The sequence below is a fragment of the Galendromus occidentalis genome, unplaced genomic scaffold, assembly GCF_000255335.2.
Source record: "Galendromus occidentalis unplaced genomic scaffold, Mocc_1.1 scf7180000077512, whole genome shotgun sequence".
NCBI lineage: Eukaryota > Metazoa > Arthropoda > Arachnida > Mesostigmata > Phytoseiidae > Galendromus > Galendromus occidentalis.
The window spans coordinates 520,834-533,573 of NW_003805500.1; the positions used below are offsets into that span (position 1 = coordinate 520,834).

Sequence of the window (12,740 nt, forward strand, 5' to 3'; positions counted from 1 at the left end):
TGAAAACAAATTTATTTTTAAGAATATCATCGACTCGGATCTATTCGGGAGTTCCAGTTCCTCGGATGACGACGGATTGATCCGTCAATGACATGCAGTCTCCGGAAGCGAGATCGGCGCTCTCGGTGTACGTTCCGGAAGTCTCCGCCACGCCATCGACCCGGCTTACGACGGCTCAACTTCTAAACCTATTTCGTCGGCGAGTTCCGTCTTATTAAGGGGACAATTCTCCAAAACGATGCTCAAAGCGTCCTCACAAATTTTCTTTCGCTTCTTGAGCTCCTTCGAGAGGATATCCCTCCTCCGAGTCAGGGAGGCAAGCTCCGCACGATCGATCTCGAATCCCTCTGTAAAACGGCTTCGTACCATACATACAATCTCATGAATTGCGGCCCCTACTCTATGGAGACTTTGCGAATCGAATCGATTTGCTGTGTGTCCCAAGCATGGATCGTACCTCGGGGCTCCATTATCTCGATTTTGCTCTTCAGTTTCTTGTTGAGCTCTGTGAAACGCTCAATTTCCCGTCGACAATGATCCAAAGACATATTACTCTTCAAGGTGTCCAGTTGCGTCCGCAATTCTTTCACATGCTGCGCTTTGCTCTGTAAATATTTTTGGACAACATCATCAGAGAATGAATCCCCTATGCGAAAAAAAACCTGAGGTCGTTTTGCATACCGCGATTTCTTCTCTGAGGGCCTCGATTTCCCGATCGATCGCCGCCACATCTTCCTCCGGAGGCACAATTTCGCCTTCTTGGGAAACGTAATAAATTCGCTGTTTGCCATATGTCTTCCCGACGACTTCTCCGGATCCAACCAACGAATCCAAGTCCCGTTGAAGAACCGTCTTCCCTATAGCTAGGGAACGATTTCAGTATTTCATACCGGCAAATATGTATAAATTCGAATTCTATTGAGCGACGTGGGAGGACTTCGTTCTGATGGAGGAGGATCCCAGTCCGTCCGCGAATTTTCTCTGTAGTCCATGCACCTTTATGGAGATTGTTGAAAATATCGGTCACACTATACGGCCGATTCTGCTCCTTGAGGTAATTCAAAACAGTCTCAGCTGTGGGCTCCATATCGGTTCCAGGGGCACCAATCAATACAAACGATGTTGTTGGGACGTTGAACGTTCATGCTGGAACCCTTGCTGTAGAGGAACGTTCACGTGATCACCGTTGGGAGCCCTCGCGACTCGGTGCGTGAATCAAGCGCAACGAGAACGACATACGCCAATTTCCTCAGAGCTCTGAAGCGACTCCACCGTCACTCACACCGGAATATTGGTCTCCCTCTGGCGCTCCTCGGGTATGACACGAGGGACGGAGCGGAATCGAGTCCGCCTAGCATCGCGCAAAGAACCGCGACGCGGAGCTTGACACCAGTGCTCCGTACGACCCATGACCGGCTCCAGGCAACGATTTCATGCAGCGAGACATAGGAACAGAGATTGGACTTGCTTGTTGAAGGTCGGTTCTCTCCAGTCGTAGACTCCGTTCGAAACTGTGCTGTACAATTCCGATCCAAGCCTTTCTCGAAACCGTCACATTTATGCTAGTATGGGAAAGTCAGGGAGCTTTCGGGAAACTGGCTCCCACCGCTCCGAGCTATCTATCCAAAAGGGTCTCCTCCTCTGAGGGTCCTACTCGAATTCCTTTGACCGAAGTCCCTCGGCTGGAACACTGTACTCGACTGAAGCTTCTTGTCGAAGCCCTTCGACCGGATGGGTCATCCCCACTCGGCTGAGAGCGCTTCGACAATCTTCGATTTCCGATGCCTGTAGGTACTTCTCTCGGCGTCGATAATGATGGGGTGAGGCGGACTTGGGTGGGAACAAGGCCAACATTTTCGGGCTGAACCACACTGCCAAGGTTTGTCCCGGGTACTGTTATTCACATTGCTTCCGAGGACGGATCCATAGAGCAAATGTACCCAGAAGGATAAAGGCCGAGTACCTGAATTCCCGTAAGGAATATTTTTCCGGCAGCAAGGATCGAACCCACACCGCCTCCCGCACGAGCGGCGTCGTTGCGGCATTTCACGAAGTCAAACGCACGTTTGCACAGGTGGTGACAAACGCGCTCACCACTCGACCACCTGTCGGGAAACAAGGCCATGACCGGCCTAATTTTTCTGCTGCGTAGCATCATCGATTCAGCAATGGGTCAGGATCTGCTGACCCCTCCGAATATGCTCCATTCTCATCTTCCGAATAGAGTTAACCTGGCGCGAGAGTCAAACTCCATTGCGACTCAAACTTCGTGGACGATTGACTGGGATTCGATCTACGCCGATGTGGTAGCAACTTTCGCGATAGGTCTCCTGATCAGAAAATATGAGGGGAGCGCATTCCCGCAAGCAAAATCCTAGCTCCCTCGACCGTTGATTTCCTCGTCCTTCCCGATTCTCTCGGCTCACTTGATGAATTCCGAAGATGCGGGACTTGCCAGAGGCCCATCATCTGGCGGACGAACTTCGTCGACCCTATTGCCGTTGAGAGACGGTGCCATCGATAGTTTCTGTTCCAGGAAGCAAGGACCTACCCTCCAAGGCCATGTACACCATGGACGATTGGGCGACGAATTGACTCTTCTTTCGGGATGAAGACGTGCCTCTAACATTGAGTGAGGATAAGGTCGCGGATACTGAATCCCGTCAGTCGATGTTTGACTGACAGCTGGCACGTCCCATGAGCGTACGTCACAGCAAGGGATGCCCGATCTGAAAGGGTCAGGGGCGTCCGAAATCCGTCGCCTATTGCTTTGGTAGCAGGGGACTGCGTCCGACCAAGTTTCGGCATTGACACTCAGCCATACGGCCCTCACCGTCCTTAGCTCTCGTTCACAGTGATCGTCGACAGACTGGTCTTCAGGAGGGAGATGGGAGACAGGGGCAACATCATCGCCGATTGTTCTGGCAAAGTCTAAGCTTCCATTCTCTAGACTTGAGAAGGCTCTCGAGGCAAGATGAATCCATGGACGGGTTCCGATGCCTCTGGACTTGAGACTGAACGATATTCCAGGAAAGTTTCTTACAGCGGAGCTACACCTTTCTGGTTCAGGGCTCGCGAGATCGACTCATGCTCCAGGTACGCGGGAACGTTTCCCACCCAGATCTAGATCTCGAGAATGATTTATGATTGTCACTCATCATCAGATTAGATTAACTCTCGTGACTTTCCAGCATTACAACTTTCCTGCTTTTTCCTTCCGAGAAGCCGAATAAGACGTTCGCAGCTCTCTCCCGACAGGACGTCTATGGGGGGAGACAGGGCCGAAGCCCCGAGAAAAAAATAAGTTTCACAGAGAAGGTGAGCGAGAGAAGTTCGGAAGAGCATATCGATTTCCGCGGATTGGAATCTATTTACCTAGTTCCGTTGAAGGGAACCCCGCCCGACGCTACCTCGCTCAGAGCTGTTTCGCTCTCTCGTGCTCCATGGTGCCGGTGTTGGAGCCCAGTACCTGCGAGTTCCAAAGGAGCTCCGGGATTGTCCTCCATAGCGCCGTTCTTCCCATCATTATCGATACTTGCAACAGAACGCTGTCGTAAACGAGCAAAAGCGATTATAAATTTGAGAATCATGTGATGTAACCACCGAGCCGTGGAAAGAGGGGCCAAGCACTTTTGCTCAGCGTGAATTAGACACAAGCGTGTCGACAGTGAAGCGAGCGGCATGAGGTCTAGGCTTCGGATTGTGACACTGTTCCTAATTAGTTTTTTGGCGCTGATATTCCTGGCGATTGTTCGTGAGCATCCAGAACAGCATTCCCCAGAAAGGAGTCAGGGTTCTCGAGCCACCAAGTTTTCAGTGAGCCGACGCACTGCGGAAGTCAAAGTTTCTGTAAACACTTCGTGGTCTATGGAATACCGAGTCATTCATGAGCCGTACGTGTTCGACGAAGAAAAATCTGTTTTGATCGTGGTGACCTCAGCTCCCGGAAACCTCGAGAAGCGGAACGAGATCCGGAGAGGCTGGGGCAGTTGGCCTCACGTGAGGGTAGTCTACCTCATCGGCGTACCCGCGAACTACAGTGAGGAGCAGCGGAGGAAAATCGCGAAAGAAGTGTCCGATCATGGGGACGTTGTCCAGATTGATTTCGTGGATACTTACAGGAACCTCACGCTGAAAAGTTGTGCCCTTGTGATGTGGGCAGTGCGGAACTCGTGGCCCGGTAGAGATGTCGTGATCAAGGCGGACGATGATACTTGTGTTAACATGCCCCTGTTGAGCTCCATTCTCGAAGACTTCACAGACGGTGTTTACGGCGACTACCGTGAGAAGCGCAAGCCATTGAGGTGTAAACGAAAAGGCTGCAATAAATGGGGTCTCACGTTGGACGAATACGAGGATCAGACGTTCCCGCCGCATGTACAGGGCGCGTTCTACGTGATCACGGAGAGCGTTCTGGGAGATCTGTACGAAAAGCTTTTCGAGCCCAAATATCTGTTCATTGAGGATGTGTACCTCACCGGGTTGGTAACACGAGTGGCCGAAGTTCCGGTACGACCGATGCCGAGCGGAGCTAGAATAAATCCGATGGTACCAGGAAAATCATGGCTGGAGCAAAAGAATCTGGTGGCCCAGCATCGGTGTCGCGGAAAGCTACAGAAACAATTTTGGGCAAAGTCTATAGGAAAAACTCCTTGATAGCCTGCTGCCGAGCAATCGCGCGAATCTCAAGACCTCCATGGAGCAACGCAAGTCATACCCTCGGCGTCGGATGAAAATAAAGTCTCATCTTCAGGGAAAAGTTCCGAAATGCATAAGTCGCTGTCCCGTCCCAAAAAATGTCCAGGCGGAGAGGAGCATCCGTTGATTGGAATTTCGGCTCCAACGTGCTCGGGACATTCGAAGGGTCCTTGGTAACAAGGGCAGACTTCGTGCAGAAAATCCATTCTGGATCGATCTCACTCAAGGTTCGAATGTCAAGGAAGCTGGAGCGGAAAGCCGAGCATCTCCGCCAACATACGAAGAATAGATCCGAGCAAGTCTCGAGCCCGGTCCTCAGATTTGAGCTCGTGGGAGCTCAAGCCCGAGTTGGGCGCTCAGGTCGTTTTCCAGACTCTCTGAAGGTAAATGCTTTCGGACCCACATCTGTGCTCCGACTCTACCTCGGGGAGGCTTCCTTTTCGGACTGCCTCCTCGTCCGTGGAGCCGGTGATGATCTCCCACCCGGAATGAGCAGAGCTCCTGCGAGCGAATGCTGACATTCTACATTCAACTCTGGCTGAGGCGATTCATGCGCACGCATGGAGAACCCGAACAGTCCGGGCTCTCTACGCAATAGAGGAACGAGGCAGCGTCCCTAGCTCACGGAAAATCTGTGGGACTCAGAACCCGAGGTTCCGGTTTTTTGATCATTCGTGCTCCCTGAGCGGATTTTTGGATTATTTTTCGAAGCGACACTTCCGATCACAAAACTGAGCGTGTCCGAGAAACTCAGGTCATCACAAGCCGTCGATTCCACCAATCGAAAAACTTTCTAACAGAAAGAGGGTTGCAATGTGATTGAGACGATCAGCTATGCCCAATCATACCCGGAATGCTAGAACCAACTCAGACAGATGAGGGATTAGAAGCTCCGCATAGATGGGAGGTCTCGCTTCATCCATCGACTCAAGCCAGCAATTGTGCCCCACGCAAATAAATATACCCATGAGTACAAATCCTCTACCACGGAATCTACAAGATCGAGCATGTAGATGTAGTTGATCTTTTTTGTGAGAATTGTGGGTCTACTGTTTCGGACGGATGAATGGAAGGAGGAACATGCATGCAATCGAAGCAGAGTCCAGCTCGATCGATCATCAGTGACGTAGGGCGCTCTGCGGATGCGCATAAATGAAGCTGTGAGAAGACAGTCGGCATCGATTTTTCGAATTCGAATAAACTTGAAGTTCGACCCCAAATGAGACGAGATAAGCGTCGTACCCGAGTACGTTAAAAAGACCATGAGCATGAATCTCAATTATGGATTCTTTGCGCATATCTGGCATTCCCATAACAATGGACCCTCGCAGCTCGTAGCTCGTTCGTTGCTCCCCGCCTGAGTTCTCTCGAATCATAGCGAGAACTTCGCCGAGAGTCACTGATGAGAACTTAAGACGAGCCGCGGCTCACCTCAGCCCGCTATGGCTCCGCCGTCTCTTCGAAGAGTGATCTATGACTCTGTCATCCCCGCAGCTGTCGATAAGCCGATGATATCCGCCAATAAAGTCATAATTAGCCTGAGAGTCTGTGACTATGACCGTGAGGTTGAGGGTGAAGGAATATCAATCCGGCTAAGAGGCCAATATCGGGCGCCATTGATGTGGGCGGATCGGAGATCGATGGGTGGAAGATTAAGGACAGAATATTCCACACCACAAATGAATACGAATGGGATAGGCCTCGCCAGGTGACCATCCTCGAGGAGGGGCGTAGACTGCAGGTCTTGTCTCGAATGCTGGCCTTAGTGTGGAGCTGCCGATTAGCGAACGGAAAGGCTAGGCGTATCCAATAGCTCGTTCGCGCTCTCACTTCCCCGAGACCCGCCCGACGGCAAAGGTCTAGCTCGCTAGAGGGGTCCCTCTCCGCGAAGATCGGGGAATGCGATCGAACTTGACGTGCTCCACCACCCTAGGGCACCCCTCCCCGCTGATTGGGAGCGCGGTCCGGGTTTGAGCCATTCGAGCATCATAGACCGTCATGCGATTATTCCTCTTTTCCAACGTGAGTCGGCTGACTGTATTCTCCAAAGCTAACGAGGACTAAGGTATCAAGTCAGCTTTCGATTCGTCGCCCCGTGATTTACCGACACTCCGCAGGAAGTCCTCCGTCAGAATGAGTCAGCGGTCAACGATCCAACGAGCTCGATATTTCCGGAAAAATTCCAGGGGCAACGGCCATACCAGCATGTTCTAGAATCTAGATGAACCAATTCGGAGACGGCTGCGGCATCATGGAGCAAGGACCTGCATATTTGAATCGCAGTCATCGAAGCAGATCAAGCTGATAGAGGTCGAGAATGTATCCTTGATCCCGGTCGTGATTGAAGATACTGATTGATGGGACGGAACTGGGGAGATGACGAACTTAGCTGCGTGTAGATTCCACGGGAAAGTCGAGAACACCAATCCCCTGATCGAGTTGGCAGCTATCCTTGAAGGCGATCAGTTAGAGTCCCGGGTTCGCTGTTCTACGAGGGAGACCAGCCTCGGAGTTGTCATTTCGATCCGCTTCTCATTTCTGATCGACCTGTCTCTGCTCCGTAGTCGATATGCCGTCTCATGAGCTCGCATGGCGTTCGGAAATTACGAATAGAAACGCCGCGGAGGACTCCAGGTAGAGGCGGGCCGTTGCATTATGGCGAGCGCATATTCCTTCTCGTGTCTATCAGATTCCCGTCCGCTCTGAGAGCGTTGCGCGAAGTGCATTGGCAGCGAGCGAGATCAGACATGAAGTCATGAAAAGCTCCAGGCTCCGGAAATTCCCTCATCTTCGGGACCCGCATCTCGGAACCACATCCCTGCTTTCGATGGGAGTCCGATGTCGTGGTCTTGTCGTCCCCCTGAACGCCTCGGTATTTTTTGAATTGCGCGCCAGATCGCTTCTCTCCTCTCCTTCGGATCCAGAATGTGTTGCTGCTGTTTATGTATTCCCCTTCCCCATCTGACGGACGACAGCGGCAACAACGTCCGACGTTGTCGGAAGAAGGCAGACGACTGTTGGAAAAACCGACGACGACGGCTATGTGTTTACGTTAAAATGGCGAAGTACTGAGCGGAGTGAGAAGAACAAATTTCACTTGTGTATTTCATTGTGGTCTAAAACGGACCGCAAGACGCAGCCAGCTGCAGGTCGAAATTCTGCTTCGGAGGGTGAGTCGGTCCCTTGTTGCGCAACCAAATCGGGGAGGAAACGTTGCGAGCTATTTTCGCAAAGCAGAAGTAGATCAACGGCCGCTACCGGAGTTTCAAGAGCGGGTTTTCCGCATCAGCCGTTTGAGCCTTCGCTGGCTCTGAATCGGAAGCCCGATGGGACTTCACCTGAATGAGACAGCTCCCCCAGCTGATTAAGGTCCGTGGAATGCCCGTTGGGGTCTCCGAACCGCGACCGGTCCCCGGTTTTCTCCCAAAGTTCTGGAATGATTTCCGTGTTCGGACTCGATTCTTTCAGTATCTGATTGGGTTGAAAGTTGCTCGAAGCCGCGAGAGCTCCGTGCGCTCGGGATATTTCCGGAAACCCCGACTTTTATCCGATCAGACATCGCCGTGCGATCGCCGACAGAGAGAGCTTGACGCGGAATTTTATTGAAACGAATCTTTAGCCGTATTGGAACGGACGGAAGTCTTTACGTCAGAGAAGAGCCGAATCAATCCAACTGACTCCATAGTTGGAAGATCGATGGGAATTTGCTAAGGAATCGATCGTCCTGGGAGAGCTCAATACACTCCTGGATTCTGTATGATTCTCGAATCGTTCCTATAAGAGAGGAGGCTCCAATCCTTCCCATCTACCCACAGGGCGACACAAAGGCTCCCTAAGTCGCTGACGTTCGGGACGAGTTGGATTTGTGATCCGGTTGGAGGAGAAGATGTCCAACATACAGCCGCCCTTCCGTGGGTCAGGGCAGCACAAGTCCCAGTATCGTCAGCAGGCCAGGTTTGTGCTCATCTTTTTCACCTATGAATGCGACCCCAGGCCCGCTTGAATTCGAGCGCGGGAATGCTCCTCATGGAACACGTCAAATGAATGAATATCTCCAATTCACAGAATCTTCAGAGGCCACCGTAATAGCCAACAGAATGGCAACGCTTATGCGGTTTCGAATCCGAAGGAAACTTTCCTCTCGAAGAATCACGCGATCCGGCAACTTGAGAGCTTGAACCGACTGCGGGAGGACAACAGATTTTGCGATATCAACATCGTGGTGCAAGACAAAATGTTTGCTGCGCATTGGGTTGTGTTGGCAGCTGCCAGTCCATATTTCGAGGTGGGTAACCCGAGGTTTAGCGCTCCATTGTACCATTCAGAGTCGGCGTGGCGACATATTACGCTGTGTCTTTCAAGTTCGTCTGTTTGTAAGACGATCACGTCCTTCGAGTCCTGAACCCCAAATGATGTCTGATCACCAGGCGATGTACCGAATGAATTTCAAAGAAACACAAACCAATGAGGCTACCCTACACGAAATCGAAGACCCGGACGTATTCGAGCGGCTGCTCAACTTCATATACAAAGGATCAATCGAAGTCACACAGGATAACTGCCAGTTCATCCTGGCTGCGGCCAATATGCTTCAGCTCCCCGACGTAGGTCCCATCGGGAGTCAGATTTTATGGCTATTGGTGATTTTCTTGAGAGGCTCATCCGGAGATCCGCGAGTTTCCATTCGAATGCCGAAGTGGTTCTGTCTGATTTGGATGGATCGTTTCAGGTTGTCGATTTCTGCTGTAAGTTCCTGAGCAAAGATCTGCATCCTTCGAATTGCGTTGGGATTTTCCGATTCGCAGAACTCCATTCCTGCACCAATCTCAAGCTGGACGCCAAACGTTTCATCGAGCGGAGATTCACCGAAGTCATAAAAGAAGACGAATTTCTACACATCCCTCACTACACGATGCTAGGGTTTTTAAAGAGCGAAGGTCTCAGCATCGACAACGAGTACCAAGTATTTGACGCACTCATGACGTGGATAACGTTCGACGTCGAAGAACGAAGACAATACGTTTTCGAACTGTTACCCGAAGTTCGGATCGCTGTCATGTCGAGCAAGAAACTCGACAAGTACATGGAGAAATGTCCCGATCCGCAGCTCCGCGAAGACATCCGTTCGATACTCGCGGACTACAGAATCCAGTTGCGCAACAACGAGCCCAACTTCGATGTGAGAACCCAACCTCGGATGTGCGCTCGCAAAAGTGTCTACATCATCGGCGGAAACCACATCGGCAAGAATCAACGACACGGCGACGATTCGGCGCTGGAACGAGTAGAGCGACTCGACACTTTCCGGGGTGTTTGGACCCAGGAGAAGAAGCTGATCCAAGCCAGAAGTTGCCACGGCACGGCGATCTTGGACAACCTGATCTACGTGGTCGGTGGCGAACAGAATGGCATGATCCTCGCCGATACCGAGCTTTACGATCCAAGTGCCAACGAATGGCAAGCGCTCTCACCATTGAATCAACCGCGGACACTTCATGGAGTCTGTTCAGCCGACGGTTCCTTGTTTGCTATTGGGGGCATCATAGGGTCTTCTCAAACGGATTCGATTGAACGATACAACCCCGTTGCTAACAGTTGGGTGCTTCTCGAGCACACCCTGACCGCGCCCCGTGCGGGTATGGGAGTCGTGTCCCACGGCGGCTTGATCTACATCGCTGGAGGTAGGCTACACAGTCAAGTTGATAATTTTTCGTTCAATCCGGATGGCGGCATTGGATTTGTCTGATTCGCATTATTTCGTGCCGCCAACAGGAGCAACTGAGAACGGTCGTGTTGTGAGTACAGTCGAGGCGTATAACCCTGTCACCGGAGAACTGACGCCTCTGGCGTGCATGAAGAACTCTCGCTCAAACATGGGAATCGCTGTGCTGCATGATTACATTTACGTCGTTGGCGGAATTGGCGTCCGAAGTCATTATATGACCTCGGTGGAAAGATACTCAATCAAAGACGTGAGTCCACACTCGGGAGTTGAGCGTCAGACACAAAGGATCGATCAGAGCTCAAGCTATTCCTCTCGTTTTTTTCCTGCACCCCGATATCAATCCTCGGGTCGATAACACCAGCACTGACATTCGTGTCGATTCATTGCAGAACCTATGGTGTGATATTTTGCCATTACGACGGGGCCGTACCGGATGCACCGCTGCCGCCGTTGACAACAAGCTGTACGTGATCGGCGGCCGAGTACCCCCGTCTGATCCCAGCTACGCCGACAGCACGCTCGACACCGTGGAACTGTACGATCCCGAGCGCAACAAGTGGATGGATTCCAACAATACCCTCCCAATAAGCCGCTGCGATGCGGGAATCACCGTCATGTAAATAGTAGTCGACCTACCTAATTGATTGAGTGAGGCCGCCGGAAGATTCGTCGGCGCCGTCATAGTTCTTGAAGCAGCACCCCAGTGCTCGAATTGGAACTCGTCTTACCCACAAAAATTGAGCCCCCACGTCAGCAGCATCAGACGCGTAGCGTGCTTTCAACTCTCACGGAAAAGCATAACAAATCGAGACTAATTTCACGTCGATCATGGGACGCGAGCGAACATGTACATACTTACATATCCAAATTAGGAAGCAAATTTCTGCCTGGAGGAAACTCCCGCCCGGAGAGAAGTTTCTTTAGATTGTAGACACGACTACCAACTGATTGTACTTAGCGCAGCCAGACAAGTAGACGACAATCTTAGCCAGAATAGAAGGGAGATTTCTTTTTGTGAATCCGCCATGATTTCACCCTCTCACGGCTTGCCTTACTGAGCGGTTCGCGCCTAGTTCGACTCGGTTCGAGGCGCTAGTCGTTTGCGATAGGTTATCATCATTATTAATAATTATTATGATTATAATTGTATGACAGCTACGATAATTTGTACCATCTCGATCATCTAAGGCTCTGTGACTGTAAACTCAAACCTAGGAAATACACCCTCTTTGATATTGTACTTCAGCCTCAGCTAGCACCTGAGAGCGCCACCTGTCCCGCACCACTATTGGCTATTCAATTCATCATCGAAGAATTTAATTTAGCGATCTCACCAACTCGCCGATCGGTCGAACGCTCGATGGAGAGCTGGCCTGATGGAAGCTCGTCAGGCTGCGATCGAGGAGGTTCCTGGGAGAGCGTGAGACTTAATTTGGTTGGACAAGCGGCCTGCCCTTACGGTGTCCGGTGTCTGTACCGTATCAAAACCACATCGTGCGGCAGGAGCAGCATTTTCTTCCTTATGGATCCTGCCAGGGAATGCAGACAGTGTTTCTTCTCCCCCGCTTGCCTTCCCTTTGTACATTTTACTTGACAAATAGATACCCTGATACGCTCCGCCCGACCCGAGCCCAAATCATACTTCTCACGCTCAGGCCTTCCGAAAGATCACCTTTCTCCATGTCGAGGAGCAGGAGATTGCAGGAGAGAACCTTTTATTGATTATTATTGTTCCTTATCAGAATATACATGTCTCATTGTGATGAGCATCCAGACTGAGATTTCCCGTAGGGAGAACAAATTCGAGAGGGAGAGGAATTCAAATAGCAAGAGAATCTCGGGAAGGTAGAATGCAGAGTCTTCAAGAGTGAATCGACGTCAGATTTAGCGGCTGTTCCCCCGGAACAGAATACAATCGGTAATCGTGGGATAATTATAATATACAACACACTAGTCTGTGAGTCCGACACTGCAGAAGGAGTGACGACAGAACCTAGCTTGGGTGATTATAAATAATTTTCTATCAAGCTCATAATTTTTCTAGTTACATGTGGCGCGGCGTCAGACTTCGAAAAGAACGCTTGATCAAGTCCAGCCGCCGATCGGATTGAGCCCGGCGCACTGCACCCTGCCGGGAGCTGCCCAGATCATTCCCAACGATGAGCATCAATCGTCGGGAGAAAGCGGGATCAGATTGGACCATTATTCGCTTATAGGCATTCTATTCAATATATTCGGAAAATCTGGATATTCGGGTCCCAAACCGCAATACTCTGTGAACGCAATAAGTCCAGCGGTAGGATGTGCGCTTCAATCC

The 12,740-nt window shown here is 51.1% G+C and overlaps 3 protein-coding genes across 3 annotated transcripts; 2 read left to right on the top strand and 1 right to left on the bottom strand.

The window, feature by feature from the left end:
* Positions 1 to 1,087, bottom strand: LOC100904917 (homologous-pairing protein 2 homolog). The gene is made up of 4 exons (XM_003747136.2): positions 997 to 1,087; positions 682 to 863; positions 458 to 605; positions 1 to 347 (listed from the first exon to the last, which is right to left on the bottom strand). Exons 1-4 carry the CDS (start codon positions 1,085 to 1,087, stop codon positions 166 to 168), a joined length of 603 nt encoding a protein of 200 aa, XP_003747184.1. The 3' UTR covers positions 1 to 165.
* Positions 1,088 to 3,658: 2,571 nt separating this feature from the next.
* On the top strand, positions 3,659 to 5,060 carry LOC100905063 (beta-1,3-galactosyltransferase 5). Its single transcript, XM_003747137.2, has one exon. It carries the CDS (start codon positions 3,682 to 3,684, stop codon positions 4,654 to 4,656), a length of 975 nt encoding a protein of 324 aa, XP_003747185.2. The 5' UTR covers positions 3,659 to 3,681; the 3' UTR covers positions 4,657 to 5,060.
* A 2,648-nt stretch (positions 5,061 to 7,708) lies between these two features.
* On the top strand, positions 7,709 to 11,743 carry LOC100906813 (actin-binding protein IPP). Its single transcript, XM_003747068.2, has 7 exons — positions 7,709 to 7,868; positions 8,514 to 8,652; positions 8,764 to 8,983; positions 9,126 to 9,302; positions 9,428 to 10,379; positions 10,471 to 10,670; positions 10,813 to 11,743. The coding sequence occupies exons 2-7, from the start codon at positions 8,585 to 8,587 to the stop codon at positions 11,041 to 11,043; spliced, it is 1,848 nt and encodes a 615-aa protein (XP_003747116.1). The 5' UTR covers positions 7,709 to 7,868; positions 8,514 to 8,584; the 3' UTR covers positions 11,044 to 11,743.
* Positions 11,744 to 12,740: the final 997 nt, after the last annotated feature.